Source organism: Anabrus simplex, chromosome 14 (genome assembly GCF_040414725.1).
Source record: "Anabrus simplex isolate iqAnaSimp1 chromosome 14, ASM4041472v1, whole genome shotgun sequence".
NCBI lineage: Eukaryota > Metazoa > Arthropoda > Insecta > Orthoptera > Tettigoniidae > Anabrus > Anabrus simplex.
The window spans coordinates 49,658,448-49,680,336 of record NC_090278.1 but is presented as its reverse complement, the minus strand read 5'-3'; the positions used below and the strand labels follow the sequence as shown (position 1 = coordinate 49,680,336).

The 21,889-nt window shown below is 37.8% G+C and overlaps 1 protein-coding gene across 1 annotated transcript in view; it reads left to right on the top strand.

Moving 5' to 3' along the window:
* LOC137502982 (uncharacterized) overlaps positions 1–21,889 on the top strand; it is a 62,406-nt gene that overhangs the window by 1,499 nt on the left and 39,018 nt on the right. The window contains exons 2-3 of the mRNA XM_068230275.1: positions 10,906–10,995; positions 14,457–14,582. Coding sequence (XP_068086376.1) covers positions 10,927–10,995; positions 14,457–14,582 — 195 coding nt within the window. The 5' untranslated portion in view covers positions 10,906–10,926. The remainder of the gene's footprint in view (positions 1–10,905; positions 10,996–14,456; positions 14,583–21,889) is intronic.

Sequence of the window (21,889 nt, the reverse complement as noted above, 5' to 3'; positions counted from 1 at the left end):
AGATTAAGGAATTTAGTACTACAAGCTTTTGGTCTTCCTTAAGCAGTGGCGACGATGTTAGAAGTTGGAGCTTATTGTGAAAGTCTTTCATTACAGCAGGCTCATCGAATACTAGAGTATCCCTGAAGGTAGTTCCAAGGTAATGAATTTGTTTGCCGTCTCCGGTTAAGTAAATGCTACAGTCTTCCTCCACGGATAGCGACCCTTGCTTCAACTCACCTCGAATTACACATATCCCTGTACACTTCTGTGGATTGATATCGAGACCAATTTCTTCGAACCTCCTGCGGGCTAGTCTAGTAAGATCTAAGGCGGCTTCTTTGTTCTTCCCGGTGATAACGGTGTCGTCGGCAAAGCCCATTACGGTTATAGATCATAGTTCGGGTGACAGAGATGCCCCGTAATGCCGCGAGAGACTATCTTCGCTTAGCTCATCTAAGATATGATCTACGGCTACGTTATAGAGGGCTGGTGATAATGGAGATCCCTGCATCACACCTCTCTATATGAGGATAGATCTTGTTCTACCCTTCTGCATTTCGATTTGAGTGACATTCCCGGTCTAAAGTTTGGACATTATGTCGCTGAGTTTTGAAGGTATTCCTTCGGACTGTAGAGTTTTTAGAAGGTGTATGCGACCGATATTGCCAAATGCTTTTCGAATGTCCAAAAAAATTACCATGGCGTCTTCTTTCCTCGGTTTATCAGATTTTAACAATACGCCGAGAATGGAAGTATTTATAACAGTGGCTGGAGTTGAACAGAATCCTGGCTGGTGTTCATTATAGTGGATGTACTCACGTAGGCGACGTCAAGTACTCTTTCTATTACTCACCTAAAGACTGAACAGATGGTGATGGTCGCCAGTTCGACACGGCCTTCGGATCGCCTTTCTTATATAGCAAAATTGTTCGTGCTTTCCACAGACATTCGGGAATTTTGCCAGTTTGTAGCATTCTGGCTGCTGTTTTTGCGATGATAGCCTGTATGTCGATTTTTTCTGTTGATTTTTCAGCAACTGAAGAATTTGCACCTGGACTTTAGTTATGGATGTCGTGTTTTTAAATAATTTTCACAATCAGTCATTGGCCACCATTAACAAAAATGTAGTATACCCTGTTCGGATTTTTTCTCTTTGTCATAGTCTATGATTTTGGCCCATTGTTTAACCCCAGATTTCCTGAGAAAAAATTGTGTTTTTTTTTTTAAAGGGCTTATACTTCTGTATAACAAGTTACCATAATGTCAGGATTATAAATTGGAAAAATTATATTTCTGTTCAGTCTCTAAATCCTAACCACAAGAGACTTGACATATAAATTGAAAACCACTGAGAATAAAACAATATTATTGTGGTGTCAGAAGCTTTCCTGTTTTAAACTAAAGCTATCGCTGTTCTTCAGAGGTACCGATAGTACCTCTTGTCAACACACCCTCGACTACTGTACCTATGGTAATGGTCGGACAGTACTGTTGCACATGCGGAAACACCCACATATAACTCCAAATGAGACCATTGGCCAGCAGTCACTAAATGCTGGGTGGTTGTGGTGGTGATTACCGTACTAATACCAATCAGAGGGAAAAAACGAAAGGGGTCCTACACCTCAAAAGACAAGAGCCATGTAGGGAGTGAAAATGAAAGACTCCTTAAAATACGTAAACTTAAAACATCACAATCAGAAAAGAACAAGATTTGACCAAGGGACACCGGTCAGGACTGATGAAAGTGAGGAGAGCACAAGTAAGTGGAAACAGTGTGAGGACTCAGCTAAGGGCACGCGTTTCATCAACCCATGCTCCCAAGTTACGAGCTCTTGTGGCTCCTTTTAGTTGCCTCTTACGACAGGCAGGGGATAACGTGGGTGTTATTCTACTGCCCCTACCCATAGAGGGTTGGGGGTGAATGCTGTAAGAACAGTGCTTTTGTACCAGTGTATACAAGTAACAGCTGAAAAATCATAAAATGTGAGACCGCTCCAGTAATTTGTTATGGCAAGTAGTATATGACTTACAGATGTCTCAAATTCTGAAAATTAAGGTTCAGTAAATCTGTTGACTCTGGCTATAATAAACCCCTGTGGACTCAAATATTTTGTTCACTGTAACTGAAAATCTTCATCCAGGCAGAATTATGTGAACAAGTAACATAAAAGCATTGGCCCGCATCTGTTTCAAAGACAAAAGAGGAATATACAGGCAGCAGCATTCATTGAATGGTTCGCCTTCCTTGCCCAGTTACGCAGATGTATCCAATGTGGTCAACACATTGACAAGGACAGAATTTATGACACAGAGGACTTTTTTTTTTTTTTTTTGCTATGGGCTTTACGTCGCACTGACACAGATAGGTCTTATGGCGACGATGGGATAGGAAAGGCCTAGGAGTTGGAAGGAAGCGGCCATGGCCTTAATTAAGGTACAGCCCCAGCATTTGCCTGGTGTGAAAACGGGAAACCATGGAAAACCATTTTCAGGGCTGCCGATAGTGGGATTCGAACCTACTATCTCCCAGATGCAAGCTCACAGCCGCGCGCCTCTACGCGCACGGCCAACTCGCCCGGTGCACACACACAGAGGACTGAGAAGCAGTGTTCTCCCCTGGATCTTCTTAATGGTATACTGCCCTGCCATTGTTACAGCCTGCCCAACTAACATAACCTAGATATGTGCCAGTTATATACCAATATTAATTCATATTTGAGTCATTGGGTGCTCCATATTAATACGTAAATACTGTAAAAATTACTATTTAAATTATAAATCTTCATAATTGTCAGCATAAGTGCATCAAATACATCAGAGTTTAGATGTTTAGCTTGACTCTCACGTAGTATTGTGCACAAGCAGTGTCTGGATTGGCGTGGAATCGCATGTGAGCACTCAATTCCGCATGACATCACAAACCTGTAGGCCACTCCACAGTAACCAAGTGGCAAGTCCGGGTGTTACATGATTAGGAACGAACAGTAGAACACTAGAAGTTCAAAATACTCTGTTATGTCTTGTTCATGATAAAAACAATAATATAGTTAAATTTTTCACTTAATGTTTGCCTGTCTGATATTACTGTTAATGCCCTGATAAGAATAAATTGAAATTTATCACATTCCTTTCTTTACGTAGTATTCCCCACCTGGCTACTCATTCCTTCCATCTGGCAGCCAAGAATTTCTTGGGAGAACGCTAGAGAAGGTTTGCGTTTATCCCAACGAGAGGTGATTTTCTGTTTCAAGATTAGTAGGGAGGATTTTTCGCATTGCCTCCTGAAGCTCAATCTGTACTTTTTTTTTTTTTAGTGAAAGAAGGAAATAGAGATTTCTTTTCTGTAAACTAAGTTTATCCAGAAAAAAACATAATTTTAGAATACAATATACTGTATAACTTTCCATTAATGAAAGTGGTTTGGATTGCATCCTACAGGGTCAATTTTAAAGACGTTATTTATGAGATATCGAAGGGCCTTAGAAGTAATATGTATTATGCGGGATAATTAAATAAGAGGTCATCTATTGGAAATTCTCTGAAATTAAGTATGTACTAACTAGTAGATTTAGGTAATTGTCTTAGGTTTAATGTTAATCTGGTCGTAAGTTGGCAGGTTCAGTCTTGGCTCAGTCCAGTGGTATTTGAAGCTACTCAAATATAACAACCTTGTTTCAGTAGATTTATATTATGTTAACCCCTTCCCAGCATCAATCGCTTATATGCGTCAAGGTAATTATTCGCAAGTTGTATGAACCGCTTATAAGCGTCATCCAAGTTTGTGTATTTATTACAGATTGCATCAACCGCTTATAAGCATCAGAAGTTGATATTTATATACATTTATTCAGAGAGAATAAACACTCCCCCACATAAGGAGGTTGTCCATGAGGACAAAGTATAATATATACACTTATGACTATACAAATGATTCCTCTGTATGGATAATGAACCTTTCAAGGCTTTGAGGACCACATTTTTTGTTAAAAACTCTGATAGATTGAATCTTGTGCAGAATTCTTCTAAGAACCTAGAATCATTCCTTTTGCACCGATCATGAGGCCTATAACCTCGATATTATCCAGTTCGTATTCACGTCAGTAGAAGGGGATAGTTGGTTCATAGATGGTTTTCGTTTCCTCGTGTACTTAACTGGGCTGATTAGCATGCGATTCAAATCAAACCATAGAATCAGTAATATATCCATTGTTATTTTTGAGGGCTATCATATCGATCCTATGGATACCACCATTCTCAGACAATCCATGGACCTCTTCGTGCACTGTGTAGCCAGCATCTCGCAAAGACTGAGCGATGTAGCTTTGTATGGCATGATGTCTAGTAAGACACAGGGTTTCGCCATAGGGACAGTATCCCAGGACATGAGAAAGGGTTTTTATCTCGTTGTGACAATGCCAAAAGCGGTTATTATCCTGGAACCTGCCTGGCACGACTTGAAAGCCTGCAACATAAGCAGTCATCTGTAGAGCATCACACCAGTCACTGCAAGACAGGCCATCATTGTGTAATATCCAACTGTTCCCTGAAGGGTTTTCTTTAAATAAGATAACACCTTTACCCTTTTGAGGAAGCTGACACTATTTTTGGAATTCCTGATCTCTCAGTAATTGTCTTATATTCTTGGAATCTTTTTTTTAATTTTTTTTTTTGCTAGTTGCTTTACGTCGCACCGACACAGATAGGTCTTATGACGACGAATTCTTGGAATCCAAAACCTTATTTTTGGAATTTAATAAGCTGATGCAAGGTGAAATGTGCAGGTTTTGTAGGCATTTGTTACTCTTCTCAGAGAGATGTCCACTTCCTAAAATGTAAGGGCTGCCATTTATTTGTAGGGTAACAAGGGCTCCAATCTGTTGCAGGACAGCTTCCTACTGTGATCGGAGAAGTCCTAGTCGTTTGAACTTCTGGGGTGTGCATATCATACTGTCAGGTGTGTTGGCATGAAGTTGGAGGATTTTCTTTCAGCATGCATTTTATCATTTTGTCACTGTCTTTCAGAAATTTCAGAGAAGTACAGTTCAGCGCAGCTGTCTGAAATGGATAAATCAATGATGGGCAAATGGAAGAATTTATGACGGTGAACTCTTGATGTGCCTGAATGAGAGGAGAAGATGACGTTGACTCCAATTTGAAACGTTCGTCCTGCATTGTTCTGTGTGTGTGAAAGGTAATTACCTTCTGAAAGTTCACTCGAAAATATGTGAGGGACTCATCTTGCAATATCACTTTTATATCTCCACTGAAGACAGACATTAGGCCATCAGCAAGCTGACCTATAGATATGTTGATAGACACTGATTTAGATATATTGATGTTCAAGCCTATTTCTCTGAATCCTCTCTTTGCTGTTTCATTCAGATCTAGTGCAGAAGCTTTGTCCTTACCAACAATAACAGTGTCATTGGCAAATCTCAGTACTGTGAGAGGCTTCAGATCTTCTACGAGTGGAAACCCATATGCCCTAGCTATTAATTCCTCTGAGAGTTCATTCAGAATATGGTCTGTTGCGATATTATGAAGCGTAGGTGACAATGGTGAAACTTGCAAAACACCTCTCCTCAGTTTTGTGCTCTTAGTCCTTTAGTAGTTAGCTTCAATTTAGGTTGAATTGCCCTCTTGAAGGGAGAGGATTAGCTCGACAACTTTAAATGGAGTAGCAGAATTTCTACTTCTCAGATGGTCATGACCAGTGTTATCAAATGCCTTTTGGATTTCAAGGAAGACTATGGTTGCATCAGTTTTCTCGTTCTTTGCTTTTGCCCGAATCGACTGTAGCAGTGAAGTATTAGTTATCATGCCCGGTGAGGCAGTGAATCCCCTCTGATTATCATTGAATGTCATGAATTCTCTCAACTGATGATCTAGAACTCTCTCGATAACCTACCTAAAAATGAACCGATGGAAATGGGCCTCCAATTTGACACAACTTTCTCATCGTCTGACTTGTAAATCAAGACAGTTCTTGCCTTTTGAAAACATGGAGGGAGGGACTATTAACATTTACATTGCTATTATAGCAATAATATCACACACAGAATAATCTTTCACAACCCTCATCAACACATGATCTGGGCCTGGGCTTACCTTTCACTGCAAAAATGACCTTTTCCTTAGAGATGTTGAGTTGATAGGTGTCATCCAAAGTGATTCGTTCTGATGCAGACAATGATCTTGGATAATCATTTTGTATGCAAATGTTGCTAGTTGAATAAACAGAAGAGAAATGGTTTTCAACATCGCATATAGGAATTTTGCATTGTTTTCCATTGTTTCCTAGTACTCTGGAGACTGCTTTACTTCTCTGATTGTTGTATTGAAATTGTGTTAGCTGATAGGCATACTTTTCTTGTCTTTTTACCCTATCTCTTTTAGATTGTCTTTCAGGATTTGACAATTATTGTGCCTAATTTGTCTGGATGTGTAAGTTATTTTTATTTTTTGTCAAGGCATAAACTTTTCTGGCAGGGTGTTTAGGTCCAGGGAAGACATCAATTACTTTTGCAAAATAGTCAGAGAAATCATTTATCCAATTCAAAAAAGTGGAATTATTAATATTATCCTGGAATAGCTTTTTCCAGTTTTTCATATCAGTCTTGAATGCATCCAAGTCCGTGTCATTTGACATACAGGGAGCATTATTTGATACATCTTCTGAGGAACGTGTGTTACTGAGGGGAATTTTGTCCTTCGTTTGTCGATTGACAATAATTTGTCTGTGGACATACGGATGCGCTTTCCTGATGTGAATGCCGAAACCCCTGACACCTTGAAACTGACGTCCACAGTGCTTGCATTTCATCTTGATAACTGGGTCGTTCTGTGTATATTTTCTAAACCCGCAGTTGTGAGGTTAATATTTGAATCTCCGTCCATAATTATGTCTTTATTAGTAATTGGAGCATTTGATTCACTCTTGATAATGACCTAAAAAAGGTCAAGGATGAATAGTCATTGGAGGAATATATTATTCTGCAGATAGATTAGAAGTTGCAACACAAATAACATATATAAAAATTTGAAGAAGGGGTCAGTGTGTGTGTGTGTGTGTGTGTGTGTGTGTGTGTGTGTGTGCATGTTTAGATATATATATCCAAATGGTCACTAATTACAGAATTGATTATTTACAAACAAGAAGGAGCAGCTAAAAATTATCGTACCATGGGAGATAATTTTGACTCTTATAGCCTTGATACATATCCTAAGCATCATGGCGACAATTGGTTATAACGTAAACATACATGCTGGACCGCAGATATATCAGAATTGCCACAGAACGCTCAAGAACTCAACCAAATCACATCCACTCACAAAAGACTTCAAAAACACACATTAATAATATCAAATCAAACATAAACATAAAACATCCATGAAATCGTAAGTCTCTGACCATATCAAACTTTTTAATGTCAAAAACTTCATTTTTTTTTTTGCTAGGGGCTTTACGTCGCACCGACACAGATAGGTCTTTTGGCGACGAGACTTCATTTTTAGTCCGTATTGAATCCAGATTTACATTGAGGAGTGAGGGTAATTGTTTCCATCTATTCAATCTGTTGTAGATTGAATAGGTGGAAACAATTACCCTCACTCCTTAATACATATCAAACTTGCCACGTCACCGCCTTCTACATCTTCTGACATCTGTTGGCCTTATTTTGCAACAAAGCACTACATTTTATTTCCATGGAATATTGTATCCCTCTGTGGGTGGGGGACACAGACGAAGAATTCACCCACGGTATCCACTGCCTGTCGTAAGAGGCAACTGAAAGGGGAGAGCAAGGGATGATCAAATTATAACCATGAAACTACTTGTGATTGGTACCACCATGATGCAGGGAACACTAATGGTCACTTTTACTTGTGTGTAGTACCACTATGTTGGGTACCAAATAGGTTTGTGATTAGTAGCAGACGAGAGCGCGACAGCTTTTACATTACCTGTGATTAGTAGTACTATATGAGCGATACCATGGGATGGGGGAACCCATGGTTTTGGCTTGCCTATGATTAGTACCCACTGTATGAGGAACACCACGGGATAGTACGAGTCCCTGTGGTTAGTACCCTTATGTGATGAACACCATATGTTTGCATTGTCTGTAAATGGTGCCGCAATGTGTGTAACAGCATTAGGTCTGTAATACATGTGCGAATTACATTAGCTGTGAATAGTACCATAATGTGTGGAATACCGCGAGTCTACGCTACTCTTGAGTAGTACTGCAACATGACAAATACCGTGGTTCTACTTTTCTAGCAATAAGTACCATTGTGAGGGACCGCTGCCTTCAATTTTGGACCCCTTTCGACTACCAGTATCAACGATTCAGTATTGTGTTATAGAAGCAGTCACTTGGTCAGTAATACTATTGTTCTACGCCAGCTTCTGTGCATGTGAGGCACTGTGGGTTGGTTCCACTGATCATTTTCAGTTCATATCCATCCATCCATTCATTCTTCGTCCTCATGTTTTGAATTGTGGTCAGTGGATGGTTTTTGGCTTTTAATTTGTCATTTCTTTTCGTCTCATTTCGTACCACTAGGGGCTGATGACCTTAGATGTTAGACCTCTTTAAACAACAAACAGCATCATCATCATCATCACCGTGTAGAATTCATGTGGCCGTGCACACGTTTTCGGTGGCGTCAGCAGTCGAAGCAATATGGCTTTCATGCTAAAACCCTCAAGAGTAAACAAACAAAGTAATTTAGCAAACAATGGTATTGAGCAAATGCTCCTGCTCTGCGATGAAAGTGACAATTATTCTTCCAAATTGAGTGATGAATTTCACTACGGCAGACAGGAACGTGAAAAAACTGAGAACGCTCAGGCTGACTGGGTTATGTTTGGATGGCCGTGCAATAGATTTGATTTTACCAGAAATAGCTTTGGGTGTAATACCAAACCATTGATAAAATTTGAACATTTGCTTAGTGGTGTAAAATTATCTGAAGTAAAAATATATGCAACACGTGGAAAATTAATGCCCAGTTAAGGTGTTAAACAACTCTTAAAGCACAGACTTCTGCAATCTCAGTATTTCTGAAAACCATAAAAATAATTAGTGGAATGTAAATCTAGTAACTTTATTGCTAATAGGCTAAACTTGGGTGTGAGAAAAGCAGCAATTATGATACTTTAATTGTTTTCTTAATGAAAGTTTTATTGACCACCTAGTCAGTACAGTGTTTTTATATTAGGACTAGTTTCGGCTGATGTAAACAGACATCTTCAGCTATTCATAGCAAGACAAACATCAAATAGAACTGAATTTTAAAATTCTGTGACCACAAATCATTCACCCCATGGAATAACAAGATAAGTAAAAAAATTATAAAGTTCTTATGTGAAGCATTTTTTTTGCTTTTAAACCATATGAAATCATGGATTCACTAAATCTTGTCAAACCATTCTGTATTATATTATATTCAATAAATGAATGAAGTATCTACCTTGGATAGTGAATGAAAGTGACTTGTCCTATATTCACCAGGCATTATTTTCTAATGTGAAACAGTGAAATGGAAAGTGGTGTGAGTCACATTTGTGTATTGTTAGCCAGTAAGATTTAATAGTTCTCTGTAACAAAGGCAGCTGTGTAAATTCACTTCCATAATTCATTTAAGAGACAAGAATATTCATGTCCACAGAAAATGTACTACACAGAAGACAAAGTGACTTATCTGGTTGAAGCCACTCTTATTAACAATATTCAGAATATTAATAACTCAATTTACCTTATTTTTACTGTAGTAGGTTACTGCAAAAATTAAAAAAAACAAGAAAATAACTTACCTGGTTTTTTTTTTCCCGAGATGAGTAAAATGTGGTTGCAAAAACACATATGTACTTACACAATTAAAATATTCAGTATGGTCCATATACAAGGACTTTTTATCTTGATGAACACTTGTTATTTTTTTAAGTGATATTAATCTATCATTGTCCATTGATACTTCATTCACTTGTCAACATGTATATAAGAAGCTAAGGATGTTATAATACACTCCTTATGAACACCACAACTGCTGTGTTAAAGTCATCACAGTGTTGAGTTTGAGCTGTTAGAAGCTGCACAAAGTGTACTATTGAAACCTCGAGGGATATCCCCCACATCGTCCTCACAGACGGACTTGACTTAATTCTTTAAACATCACGATACCCCTCAGTCCAATATGCAACATTACACTTTTTAAAGAGAAGATTGATCCAAATACTTCAATCACATGCACAGCATACAGCATATATTTTTTGTGTTTTCAGTAGACTGTATAGTGGAAACTCAATATTCAAGCTCAATACTGTGATAATTTTGATCACAGCAGATTTTTAGTCCACGACAAGTGTAATTATATCACCCTCACCTTCATATATGCAAGTTCAAAACGTACTCTTCTTATGAGCATTAACGGACAATCATAGATTAACATCATTTTTTTATTAACAAGTGTTCATCAAGATCAAAAATGCTTGTATATGGATCATACTGAATATTTTAATTGTGTACATATGTATTTTTGTGACCACATTTGTGGTCATAGCTCTTTAAGTTTCAGTTCTATTTGATATTTGTATTAAGACATTCTATTTTAATAACATTATGTCCTTCCTTAAACTGTCTTGCTATGAATACTTGAAGATCGCCATTTACATTGGCCGAATCTAGTCCTAGTAAAAAAATATGGTATTGATTAGGTGGTCAATAAAACTTCCATTTTGAAAATAAGTCATATCCATCAATACAAGCCTAAAATGAAATTCATTACTTATATGCCTAAATTATGTTGAGTGTGTGTAGACCAACATTTTTTTTTTTTAATTCAATGATTGTTTGATAAAGGCTTGTATTTACTTTCCGTATGGATGTTTCATTCCATTTTGTTTGCTTCTAGCTCAAGATTTGCTTGGAAATTATGGAAGAGCCTCACTTCATTAAATGTGAACCTGAATGGTCGGCAGAAACAGGAGAAATCCTCAATTTGGTGAGTGACACCTCGGTTCCATACTACAGTAGACTCCCTCTAGTTAAGCCACCTCGGGACCAGACCCTAGGCCGCACCAACTGACAGTATGCTATAAATACCAATATTTAGCTTAAGCGAAGTACAGTACATAAATAAAGAACCAATTGTAAGGCAACTAGTATTAATGTGTCCCTACCAAATGTAGTCACCCAAAATGAGTTGATGTCTTTATGATGTCTCCATACACTATTGAAGTTTCACTCCCGATGAGAGACAAACACTCGTGGTGGAAAATTAAATGCTGAAAATCATATTACTAAAACTCAGAATTTAATATGTAAGGGCACACTAACACTTCATATACCTATCACAGACTGTCGTAAAACAAAACGTAACTATCAATCAATTGATGTACCTAGAAACTAGAGAGATAGGTGGTGACGTATATCTGTCTGAGCAGGGCGCGAGCTAGAAACTAGAGAGACAGGTGGTGACGTATATCTGTCTGAGCAGGGCACGAGATAAGGAACAGAGGAGTGACTCAAGGACAGGTATCGGCTGGACACTGGCGGCCGAGCTAACTGAAGCCAAACTAGAGGGAGTCTATTGTATTAACTTAGCAGACAGTGCCATAACTGGAAAAAAAATTTTAATATGGTTACACATGATATCAGTTGAACACACTTCAAATGTGGTCATACAAAGCACACATAATTTGAAGACCAGATGGTTCTGAATAGGAACCAATTTTCAAATTTTAAACTCTTATTTTCAAACTGAGTCCCCTTTATGAGCAAACTGAATATTGGCTAGAGAGCAGGGAAATCACAGATAGTCATTTTATATGATTAATATTTAGAAAATAAGTCGGAGTTGTTTGAGTCATCAGTCCATATATTTAAAGATAAAAATTTCATTGTTCCGTATTGAAAAGTATCACAGTTAAATTGAAATAATAAATATGGTAGTTCAACCTATTCAATACAAGTAAATAAGAGATGTAGAGATTACATTCTTATTTAATTAAAAATGGAAATGGTACCAGTTTCAACCCCAGTCTGGGTCGTCATCAGCCGATTATAACTCGAAAAACAATGCATAAGTAAGAAAGAAGTTAACGGTCAAGTCCACACAATATCAGTTGAAGAGATGATATAAAAATGACAAGGGTAGGCACTGTTAAATTTAGACGAAGTGGAATGTAAGTCACTTAAAAGAAGTAATGCGTAATCTTCCGAGCATCAGCATGGCACACGCAGTGTTTGGCACTGTCTCACAATGTTCACGAAAAGCAAAGAACAGTTAAATGAGCCACACTGCATACACCGTCAGGCACAAAGTCACAACACAATCCAAATATGAAGATCTAAAGTCATGAAGAAGCCGAAGGCGAGCAGCTCACCCGAAGTAACTTGCAAGTTTCAGAAGATCGGCGCGGTGTTTACAACGTCGTGCTGTAGTTTCATACGCTGACGGAGATTGAAGGATAGATTAATGATCAAGTATTTGCTTAGTTCACGAAAATGTACCTATATATGTATATATACTTATAATACAATTCAATGTAATTGAATACGTAATTATGATCTTGAAGAATTTTTAGAACAGTTGACGTGAAAAAACAATAGTGAATAGAAAAAAATGGTAAAAAGTGCAATACCGGAAACAAATGAAAACGTGTAAGCACAGTGCACTATTTCTTGAATATTAAAAAAAAATAGCGCACTGTGCATACACGTTTTCATTTGTTTCCGGTATTGCACTTTTTACCATTTTTTTCTATTCACTATTGTTTTTTCACATCAACTGTTCTAAAAATTCTTCAAGATCATAATTACGTATTCAATTACATTGAATCGTATTATAAGTAAATATACATATATAGGTACATTTTCGTGAACTAAGCAAATACTTGATCATTAATCTATCCTTCAATCTCCGTCAGCGTATGAAACTACAGCACTTGACGTTGTAAACACCGTGCCGATCTTCTGAAGCTTGCAAGTTACTTCGGTTGAGCTGCTCGCCTTCGGCTTCTTCATGACTTTAGATCTTCATATTTGGATTGTGTTATGACTTTATGCCTGACGGTGTATGCAGTCTGCCTCATTTAACTGTTCTTTGCTTTTCGTGAACATTGTGAGACAGTGCCAAACACTGTGTGTGCCATGCTGATGCTCGGAAGATTACGCATTACTTCTTTTAAGTGACTTACATTCCACTTCGTCTAAATTTAACAGTGCCTACCCTTGTCATTTTTATATCGCCTCTTCAACTGATATTGTGTGGACTTGACCGTTAACTTCTTTCTTACTTATGCATTGTTTTTCGAGTTATAATCGGCTGATGACGACCCAGACTGGGGTTGAAACTGGTACCATTTCCATTTTTAATTAAATAAGAATGTAATCTCTACATCTCTTATTTACTTGTATTGAATAGGTTGAACTACCATATTTATTATTTCAATTTAACTGTCATCAGTCCACAGACTGGATTTGATGCAGCTCTCCATGCCAGCCTATCCATTGCTAACCTTTTCATTTCTATGTAACTACTGCATCCTACATCTGCTCTAATCTGCTTGTCATATTTATATGTTGGTTTACCCATACCATTCTTACCGCCTACACTTCCCTCAGAACCCAACTGAAAAAGTTCTGGGTGTCTTAAGATATGTCCTATCATTCTATCTCTTCTTCTCATCAAATTTAGCCAAATTCTGAATTTGGTGAGTGATACCTCAGTTCTATACTATTTACTTAGCAGACAGTGCCATAGCTGGAAACAAATTTTTGTATGGTTACACACGATATTACTTGAACCCATTTCAAATATGGTCATACAAAGCATCTCCTCTCACCAATTTGATTCATTATCTCTTCATTCATGATTCGATCTGTCCATCTCACCTACAATATTCTTCTGTAACACCATATTTCAAAAGCATCTATTCTCTTTCTTTCTGAGCTAGTTATCGTCCATGTTTCACTACCATCCAGTGCTATGCTCAATACAAAAGTCTTCAGAAATATATTCCTAATTCCTATATCAGTGTTTGAAGTGAGCAAATTTGTTTTCTTAAGAAAGCTCATCCTTGCTTGTGTTAGTCTGCATTTTGTGTCTTCCTTACTTATGCCATCATTAGTTATTTTACTACCCAACAGTCTCAAAAGGAGAGCATAGGCAACAACAAAAACAAAGTATTTTCTAAGGCTAAATATTGTACATTCACTTACTTCTAACACCCATCTAACACCCACTCCACATATTCTATACCCAACAGACTTGCAGCTGCAGCTCCAACACAGGCCCCAGCTGTCCTTTCTTCTTTGTTGTCTCAGAAAGACATTGTGGGTGGAGGGTACATTGAAACAGTGTGGCTGGATTTTCCTTTGCCAGTAAAGTCATACAAATTATAGCTGTGTTGCTAATATTTTTAGGCAGTCTGTGTGTCATAATTTCTTTTCTAATTTCAGGACACAAATGATTATTTTCCAGGCAGTAGGCACCCGAGGGTCAAGACAGAAACAGAGCCTTCATGTGATCCTGAGTTAAATACTGAAGAAGAAAACAGGGACTTATTCACTGAATTTGAAACTCAGGTAATTATTTCTTTGAGTCAATAGACTGTACTGTTTTATGTCAGACACAAGATTGAAGAGAATGTAAAAGGAGTCCAGTAAAGTGTAATGTTTCTCTGTTTCTAAGAAGACATGGCCTTCTTCATCTCATTTGTTCAGTTTAGTTCAAGGCCATCCTATGAATGACGTCCCTCCATATGCAAAGCTGTATGATTACTATAGCTACTGCCTTACTTCAATCTTTGGGATGCCCTTGCTCACAAATTCTCTGAGGTAAATAACATTTCATTTGTTTTACCTTAACTGTTTAACCCTAGAACCAGCAACTGTTCAATATTCAACACTTTGTTTCCTGCTGTAGTGGCACTGTTGAATATTTGAAATTTTTTTATTTCTTCTCATAATTTTCTCATTTCTTCGAGAGATGTCATGACATTCTACTTCTTGTTATTTTCTTATGTCCATAACAGGTGTGAATTTAGCTTCATTCATATTTACAACCTCTTTGGGCGCAATTTCACAGAAATAAATTAGTGCAGTTTTCCGATGATCCGTTTGTGCACCATTTTTATAGTGTTTGTGAACAAACCATCATGGACTCTGCTTTGCTATTCCATTTCGTTCTATTTTGTAGTCTTCTATTCTGTGTGATTTATTTATTTCTGTATATACATTGTTATTTGGTTGACTATATACATTTTTTGTACTGTGTGTGTCTAAATATGACATCTTCACTTCCTTACAAAAGATTAGTTATGAAGTAGTGCAAAATTTGTTGGAAGATGAAAGTGACGGCTCTCACTTTGAGGTTATTGAGAATGAATTGACAGATTAAGAGTCAGATTTGGAATATTTATGAGCTATTTCTTTCCATCAAATATCAGAAGTGAAAGTGAGGACAAACCTCCCATAAAGAAACCTATCAACAACGTGGTCTAAGGGCACGCCTCCAAATTATTGCATGCCAATAAGTTTTCCCCAATATTTTCAAGGATATACCTTTCAGAGTGATGAAACTTTTGCTAGTGCATTACAGATACATTATTGACAATCTGTATATCTCAGTTTGTTTGTGACATGTTCCAGTTTTGTGTACATATCTTCGAAAATGTTATTATTTTGAAATTAGGAATTACACTTTTTTAACAGACTGTACATTTTTCTAGTCATAACATTTATGCAATATCTTGTCACCATGACATTCCTCAGTGTGTTAGCTTTAAGTAGATATATAGGAATTTGCAGATTTATTTCATATCTTACCGATATTTTGTATTATATTTAGACAAGAAAAAGCTGTCATATATGGTTGCTGCCACAAGATTTAACATTGCTAGTTCTAGGGTTAAAGTTTAAGCTTTACTAGAGATGATAAGCTAGGACAATCATGAAATAAAAGATTGTTCATTTTTTAATACTCTTGCAACTCCTAGCAAGTTTGTCACTGTGTAAACAGTGTTCCTCAGTCTGGCAATTGTCATATTGTACCTGGCAAGCTGAGAAGTTTACTCTCTGGAGAGCTGGGCATGTCAGCTCAAGTTTTCAAGATCAAGTCTGGCTTGGTTCAGTGGTACTTGAAGTTTCTGACAAGTGAGCCTCATATCAGTAGATCTATTGACATACAAAAGAAGTCCAGCAGGGAAAAATTCCAACACCTCACAAAATAATGAAAATAGTCAGTGAGATGAAGGCCAGCTCCGCAGTGTAAGGTTAGCGGGCCGGCCTTTTACCCAGAGGCACCGGGTTCGCCTCCCGGCCAGGTCAAGGCTTTTTACCTCGATCTGAGGGCTGGTTCGAGCTCCACTCAGTCTACAATTACAATTGAGAAGCTATCTGACAGTGAGCAGGTGACTCCAGTCTAGAAATCCAAAAATAATGGCAAGAGGATTCGTCATGTTGATCAAACAACATCTCATAATCTGCAGGCCCTTTGGCTAAGCAGCGTTTCTTGGTAGGCCATGGCCCATGCGCTAAGCAGCGGTTTCTTGGTAGGCCATGGCCTTTTAGAACTGTTGCACCATATGATTTGGTTTGTTTGTAGGATGAAAAACAACCTACATTATCTCTTAAATGCACTGAATTGAATACATGCAAAGAGAATTTACTTTCCTGTTATATCTGCTTTACAATTTTACAACTGTGCATTTATTTCCACCTTGCAGACGAACTCTAGGAGTTGCTACTGTGTTAAAAAATTAACAGTCTTTTATTTTATGACTGCTTTAGCTAATCAGCTGGAGTGAAGTGTAAACTTACGCAGTTAAGGTTGTAACCATACAGGAGCTGAGCCCTGAAACATATATATTCTAATAGTCAAACTCATAGTATTAAATTGCGTTCTATGTATATATTATTAGTTTAGGATTTTATGTTCTTTTGTTATGTAGTTGTAAGGTAGTGGTTTAATCATGGTTGTATTATATATGTGTGTCTTTATGTTTACTTAGTATCATTCAGTTATTATGACAAAATAAAAAGAAAGAGGAAAAGAATGCTTTGCCAGGATGTCATTGTAAGAAGATCTAAAGTGATATGTATAGGTTGTATGAAGTTAAAGATATAAAAGATGTTATATTTTTGCAGCAAAATAACAGAATTATAATTTCAAATAAAACATTGAAATTTGTAGGGTTTCATAAATATATAATGGAGTAGTAAAATTCAGAAATTAGACTTTACCCTTAAAGAAGGCAACAAGAACGATACAAAGCTTAATAAAGAGATTGAGAAGTTAGTGGTGCAGGAGAGGAATTAAATAGTAAAGCTGAGAAGAGAAACAATGAAGTATTCAATAAGGGAGTCTGGAGCCTCAGAGTTGACTGAGATACAAGTATCTCAACAACACAGCATTACTAATGCATTTGTACAATACATGGGAGGAAAAAGAAGAAGAAGGTGGAGAAGTATTAAGGACAAAGAACTTCTCAGGAACTATTTTAAAAAATTATTTGAAGTGAATTTTTAAATGAAATAACTAATGATAGGAATTATACAAGGTCTTTTTTATGGCCTGCTCCATGTGTCAGGAGAACGTGCATGGAAGGCGATGGCGCGGCCGGGTGACTCATTTGCCGAGAGATATATGCTTCATGACTGGCTAAGATGATCTAATGCAGTACGGTAGCGATAACCATTGCTTCACACACAGCAATAGTTCAGTTCATCTGCGGCATTGGTAGCGTGTTCAATGTGTTCACTTTAAAATAGCGTAGTTTCTGTAGGAATACTAATTGTGTGTTTAACGAGTGATGTATACAGTAGAACAGCGTGTATTCATTGTGTTGTGGTATGCGAAGCATTCTTCTTATACAGAATGCCGTTTTTGATTCATTTGCAAATTTCCTGGAATCCTCCCTCTCCATAGGAGTACGGTACATTTATTTTATAGTGATGAAGCATGGCTACACTTAAGTGGCTATGTAAATAGTCAAAACAATCGCTATTGGTGTTCAGAAAATCCTGCTCGCAGAATTATAGGGCCTACATTTTTCTGCGAAACAATAAATGCTGATCGATGTATAGACTTCATTCTCAGACCATTCATTCAAGAGCTGACGGAAGAAGAAAGGAGTAATGGTTACTTTATGCAAGATAATGGGACAGCACACACTGCTAATCAGTCTATGGAGGTAATATGGGAAGTTTTCGAAGAACGTGCGGTTAATTATGCCCCTAGATCTCCTGATTTAATTCCCTATGATTATTACCTGTGGGGGATGCTGAGGGGAAAAGTGTATGTGAACAATCCTCACACAAGAGAAGAACTACAAGAGAACATTACACAAGTTATTTCAAACATCACACGAGCTGAGATTCGTCGAATGTCTGCAAACCTATTTACGAGGTGTTAGGCATGTTTGAACATCAAATGTAATGCCAGGTAGATTTTAGACTAATAGTTTCACTAGAAATGGATTTCTATAAGTGTGAATTGCTGTGAGTAGTGGGGAGGAAAAGCGCGCATTATACCGGCTGGCGACCGAGTGTCATTGCGCCAGCCGTGCCGTGGTCTGAGTAGTGCTGCCGAGCATGCTAAAGAAAAGACCCTGTATATGCAGCAATGATTGTAACATCTGGATTTTGTCAGTGCATGATACACCCATGGGATAAGAATTTTGTAAGCTCAATTCATTTTAAAACTGTATTCCATGGGTACCAGCTCCAGTAGAAGCACACAGGTAACAAGAAAAAACAAGGGAAATATTAACATTAGCAATCAATTAAACTAAATTATGGTTCCCTTCTAGGAACCTTATTTTTTGATATAGGCCAAAGGCAGGTAATTTGTACAAGTGAAGGCACATGCTTCACCCAGTGTACCATCACTACATTGTCCTACATAGGCGGCTTGAAGTGGTGTCTCAATGGCGCACTAGCGCCAGCATCTTGGAAAGGTGTGGCAATCCAACTGATGAGCCCACTGCTACACTGGGGTTAAACGCTGGTAATTTCACAATCGAAAAAGCCTAAAGACTTGGTGAGCTTAAATGAAAAGTTTACCTCACAGAATTCGTGAGCAAGGACATCTCGAAGATTGAAGTGTGGCAGTAGCTACAATAATCGGACAGCTTTGCATATACCAGTATGTAAAACAATTACAAATATTACAATTACAAATATTAATATTTTGATTAAAGGAGAACCTACAACCTGTTTTCCAGTCAATAACTGGGTCAGGGATGGAATGAATGAAGCCCCCCATCTTGTTGCGAGGATAGGAATTGTGCTGGCTGCCGAAACCTGCCGCACTCCTCTGGGGCAATGATTAATGACTGGCAGATGAAATGTAATAACAGTGGAGAGTTTTTCTGGAATGAAAGATGACAGAGAAAACCAGAGTACCCAGAGAAAATCCTGTCCCACCTCTGCTTTTTCCAGCATAAATCTCACATGGAGTGACCTGGATTCGAACCATGGAACCCAGCGGTGAGAGGCCGATGTCCTGCCATCTGAGCCATAGAGGCTTTTAACATATTGATGATCCAAATAAATAAATATTTATAACTTTTTAAATATTTTCTGATAATGTATTACTTTTGAAATGAAAACCATCAAAAGATATAATAAATTGTCTAAATATTGCTTACCCACGATTTTTGCAGTTAAATCAGTTATATTTAGAGTCCACAAATGAAACAAGATCTCACTCCAAGTTAAACTCCGATAGCACTTGTTAGTTGCGCACGGAAGAAAAGTCCAGGTGACAACGGTCTTCACAGAAATGACACCTCCCTCACACAAGGGAATCACAGTCTAGGCAAATTCCAGGCAGGCCAGCTCCAAATGAACGAAGGGAAAGGTGGTGGGGAGGTCCATCAGTGAAGAGAGGAATACTGTGCCATGCACAGATGGCGGGTTGGTCGTTGAGACCATAGAATCATTTCGAATTTCGAACTGTTTCAGAGTCTGAAGTGAGACGAGTACTGATTTCAATTAAATCTCATGCAACAGGGGCTGATGAAATCCCTATTTTCTTTATTACTAACATTATGGATATGGTGTTGCATTGTTTTGTAAGCTTAATCTCAGGAGTACAGTGGTAAAAGCTTCTACCACTACTACAAATCCTGTTCCTGAATTTATGTTTGTTGAAATTATTATAGACACTGTTAAAGTACTCATTGGGGTTGTATATAGGCCTCCAAATGCAGGGGGCATTGGTGAGTTAGAGGACGATTTAATGAGACTTTTACCATCTTATGAACACGTGATTATACTAGGCGACTTTAATACAAATTTGTTAACTCGGACTAGTGAAACAATACGTTTTCGAAATATTTTTCTCTCCTGTGACATGACAATATTGTCATTGGAACCAACTAACCACGTTCATACTTCCACCGTCTCTTCCGATTCACTGATTGATCTCATGATAACCAATAATCCACACAAGGTTCTTAAATACGGTCAAATACCTGTTCCTGAAATATCAACTCATGACCTTATATACTTAGCGTATTCGCTAAGAGTTCCTCAATATAGGTCGAAATACGTGACTTTTAGAGACTTTAAAAATATAGATTTCAATCACCTAAAAGAAGATGCATGCAAATATCCTTGGGGTGACATAATACTAATGAATGACATAGATGAAAAACTGGAAAATATTAATTCTCATATTCATGGACTTTACAATAAGCATGCTCCTAAGCGCTGTGTGAAAGTAACACGGCCGCCCTGTCCGTGGCTGACAACTGAAATTAAATCTTTGATGGCTCAGCGTGATTCGTTATATAGACGTTACAAACGAAATTTATCAGCTGACACATTTGAACAATACCGTGTACTGCGTAATCGAATTAAACAAATTATCCGCAATAAGAAATTCGATTACTTCCGGCGTCTATCCAATAATATAAACGCTGGTAGTACTTGGCGACAACTTCGTTCATTAGGTATTGGAAGGCCTCCTGTGAACCATGCTAAACCAGAAATACCGGTTGACGATATTAATAGACACTTTTCAACAGATGTTTTTACTCCTGAACACGATATAGTGCAGGCCACCATCAAGTCTATAATACGACAACAATCATCTGATCGTCCATATTTCGAATTTCGAACTGTTTCAGAGTCTGAAGTGAGACGAGTACTGATTTCAATTAAATCTCATGCAACAGGGGCTGATGAAATCCCTATTTTCTTTATTACTAACATTATGGATATAATATTGCCGGTTATTACTGACTTATTTAATGCATGCCTCTCCCGTAGTTATTTTCCGACAAAATGGAAAGATACACAAGTTGTCCCAGTTCCAAAAAGGTCGCCAGCTAATGTAGCATCCGACTTTCGTCCTGTATGCATTCTTTCAGCACTGTCTAAAGCTCTAGAAAAATTGATCTATAGCCAACTTGAACAATATCTGGAAAAATATTCTCTGCGTGACCCCTTCCAATCTGGTTTCAAGAAAGGACATAGCACAGGGACGGCACTGCTAAGAATTACAGACGACATTAGACGAGCTATAGATGAGCGGAAAGTGACTATACTTATTCTACTTGACTTCAGTAGTGCGTTTGACACAGTAAATATTGACATATTATTAGCGAAACTACAAAGATTTAATCTGAGTCCCTCTACTATTCAGCTCTTTGCTTCGTACCTCTCCAATCGGCGACAACGTGTTGTCATAAACGGCACTACCACAGACTGGAAGACGAAGCAAACAGGTGTCCCACAGGGATCCGTGCTTGGACCTCTTCTGTTTACTCTATATATCAATGATTTATCTTCTCAGTTCAGTAACTGTAAGTATCATTTATATGCAGATGATCTACAAATATATTATCACTGTAAAGCTATTGATATTGAGTTTGGAATTCATC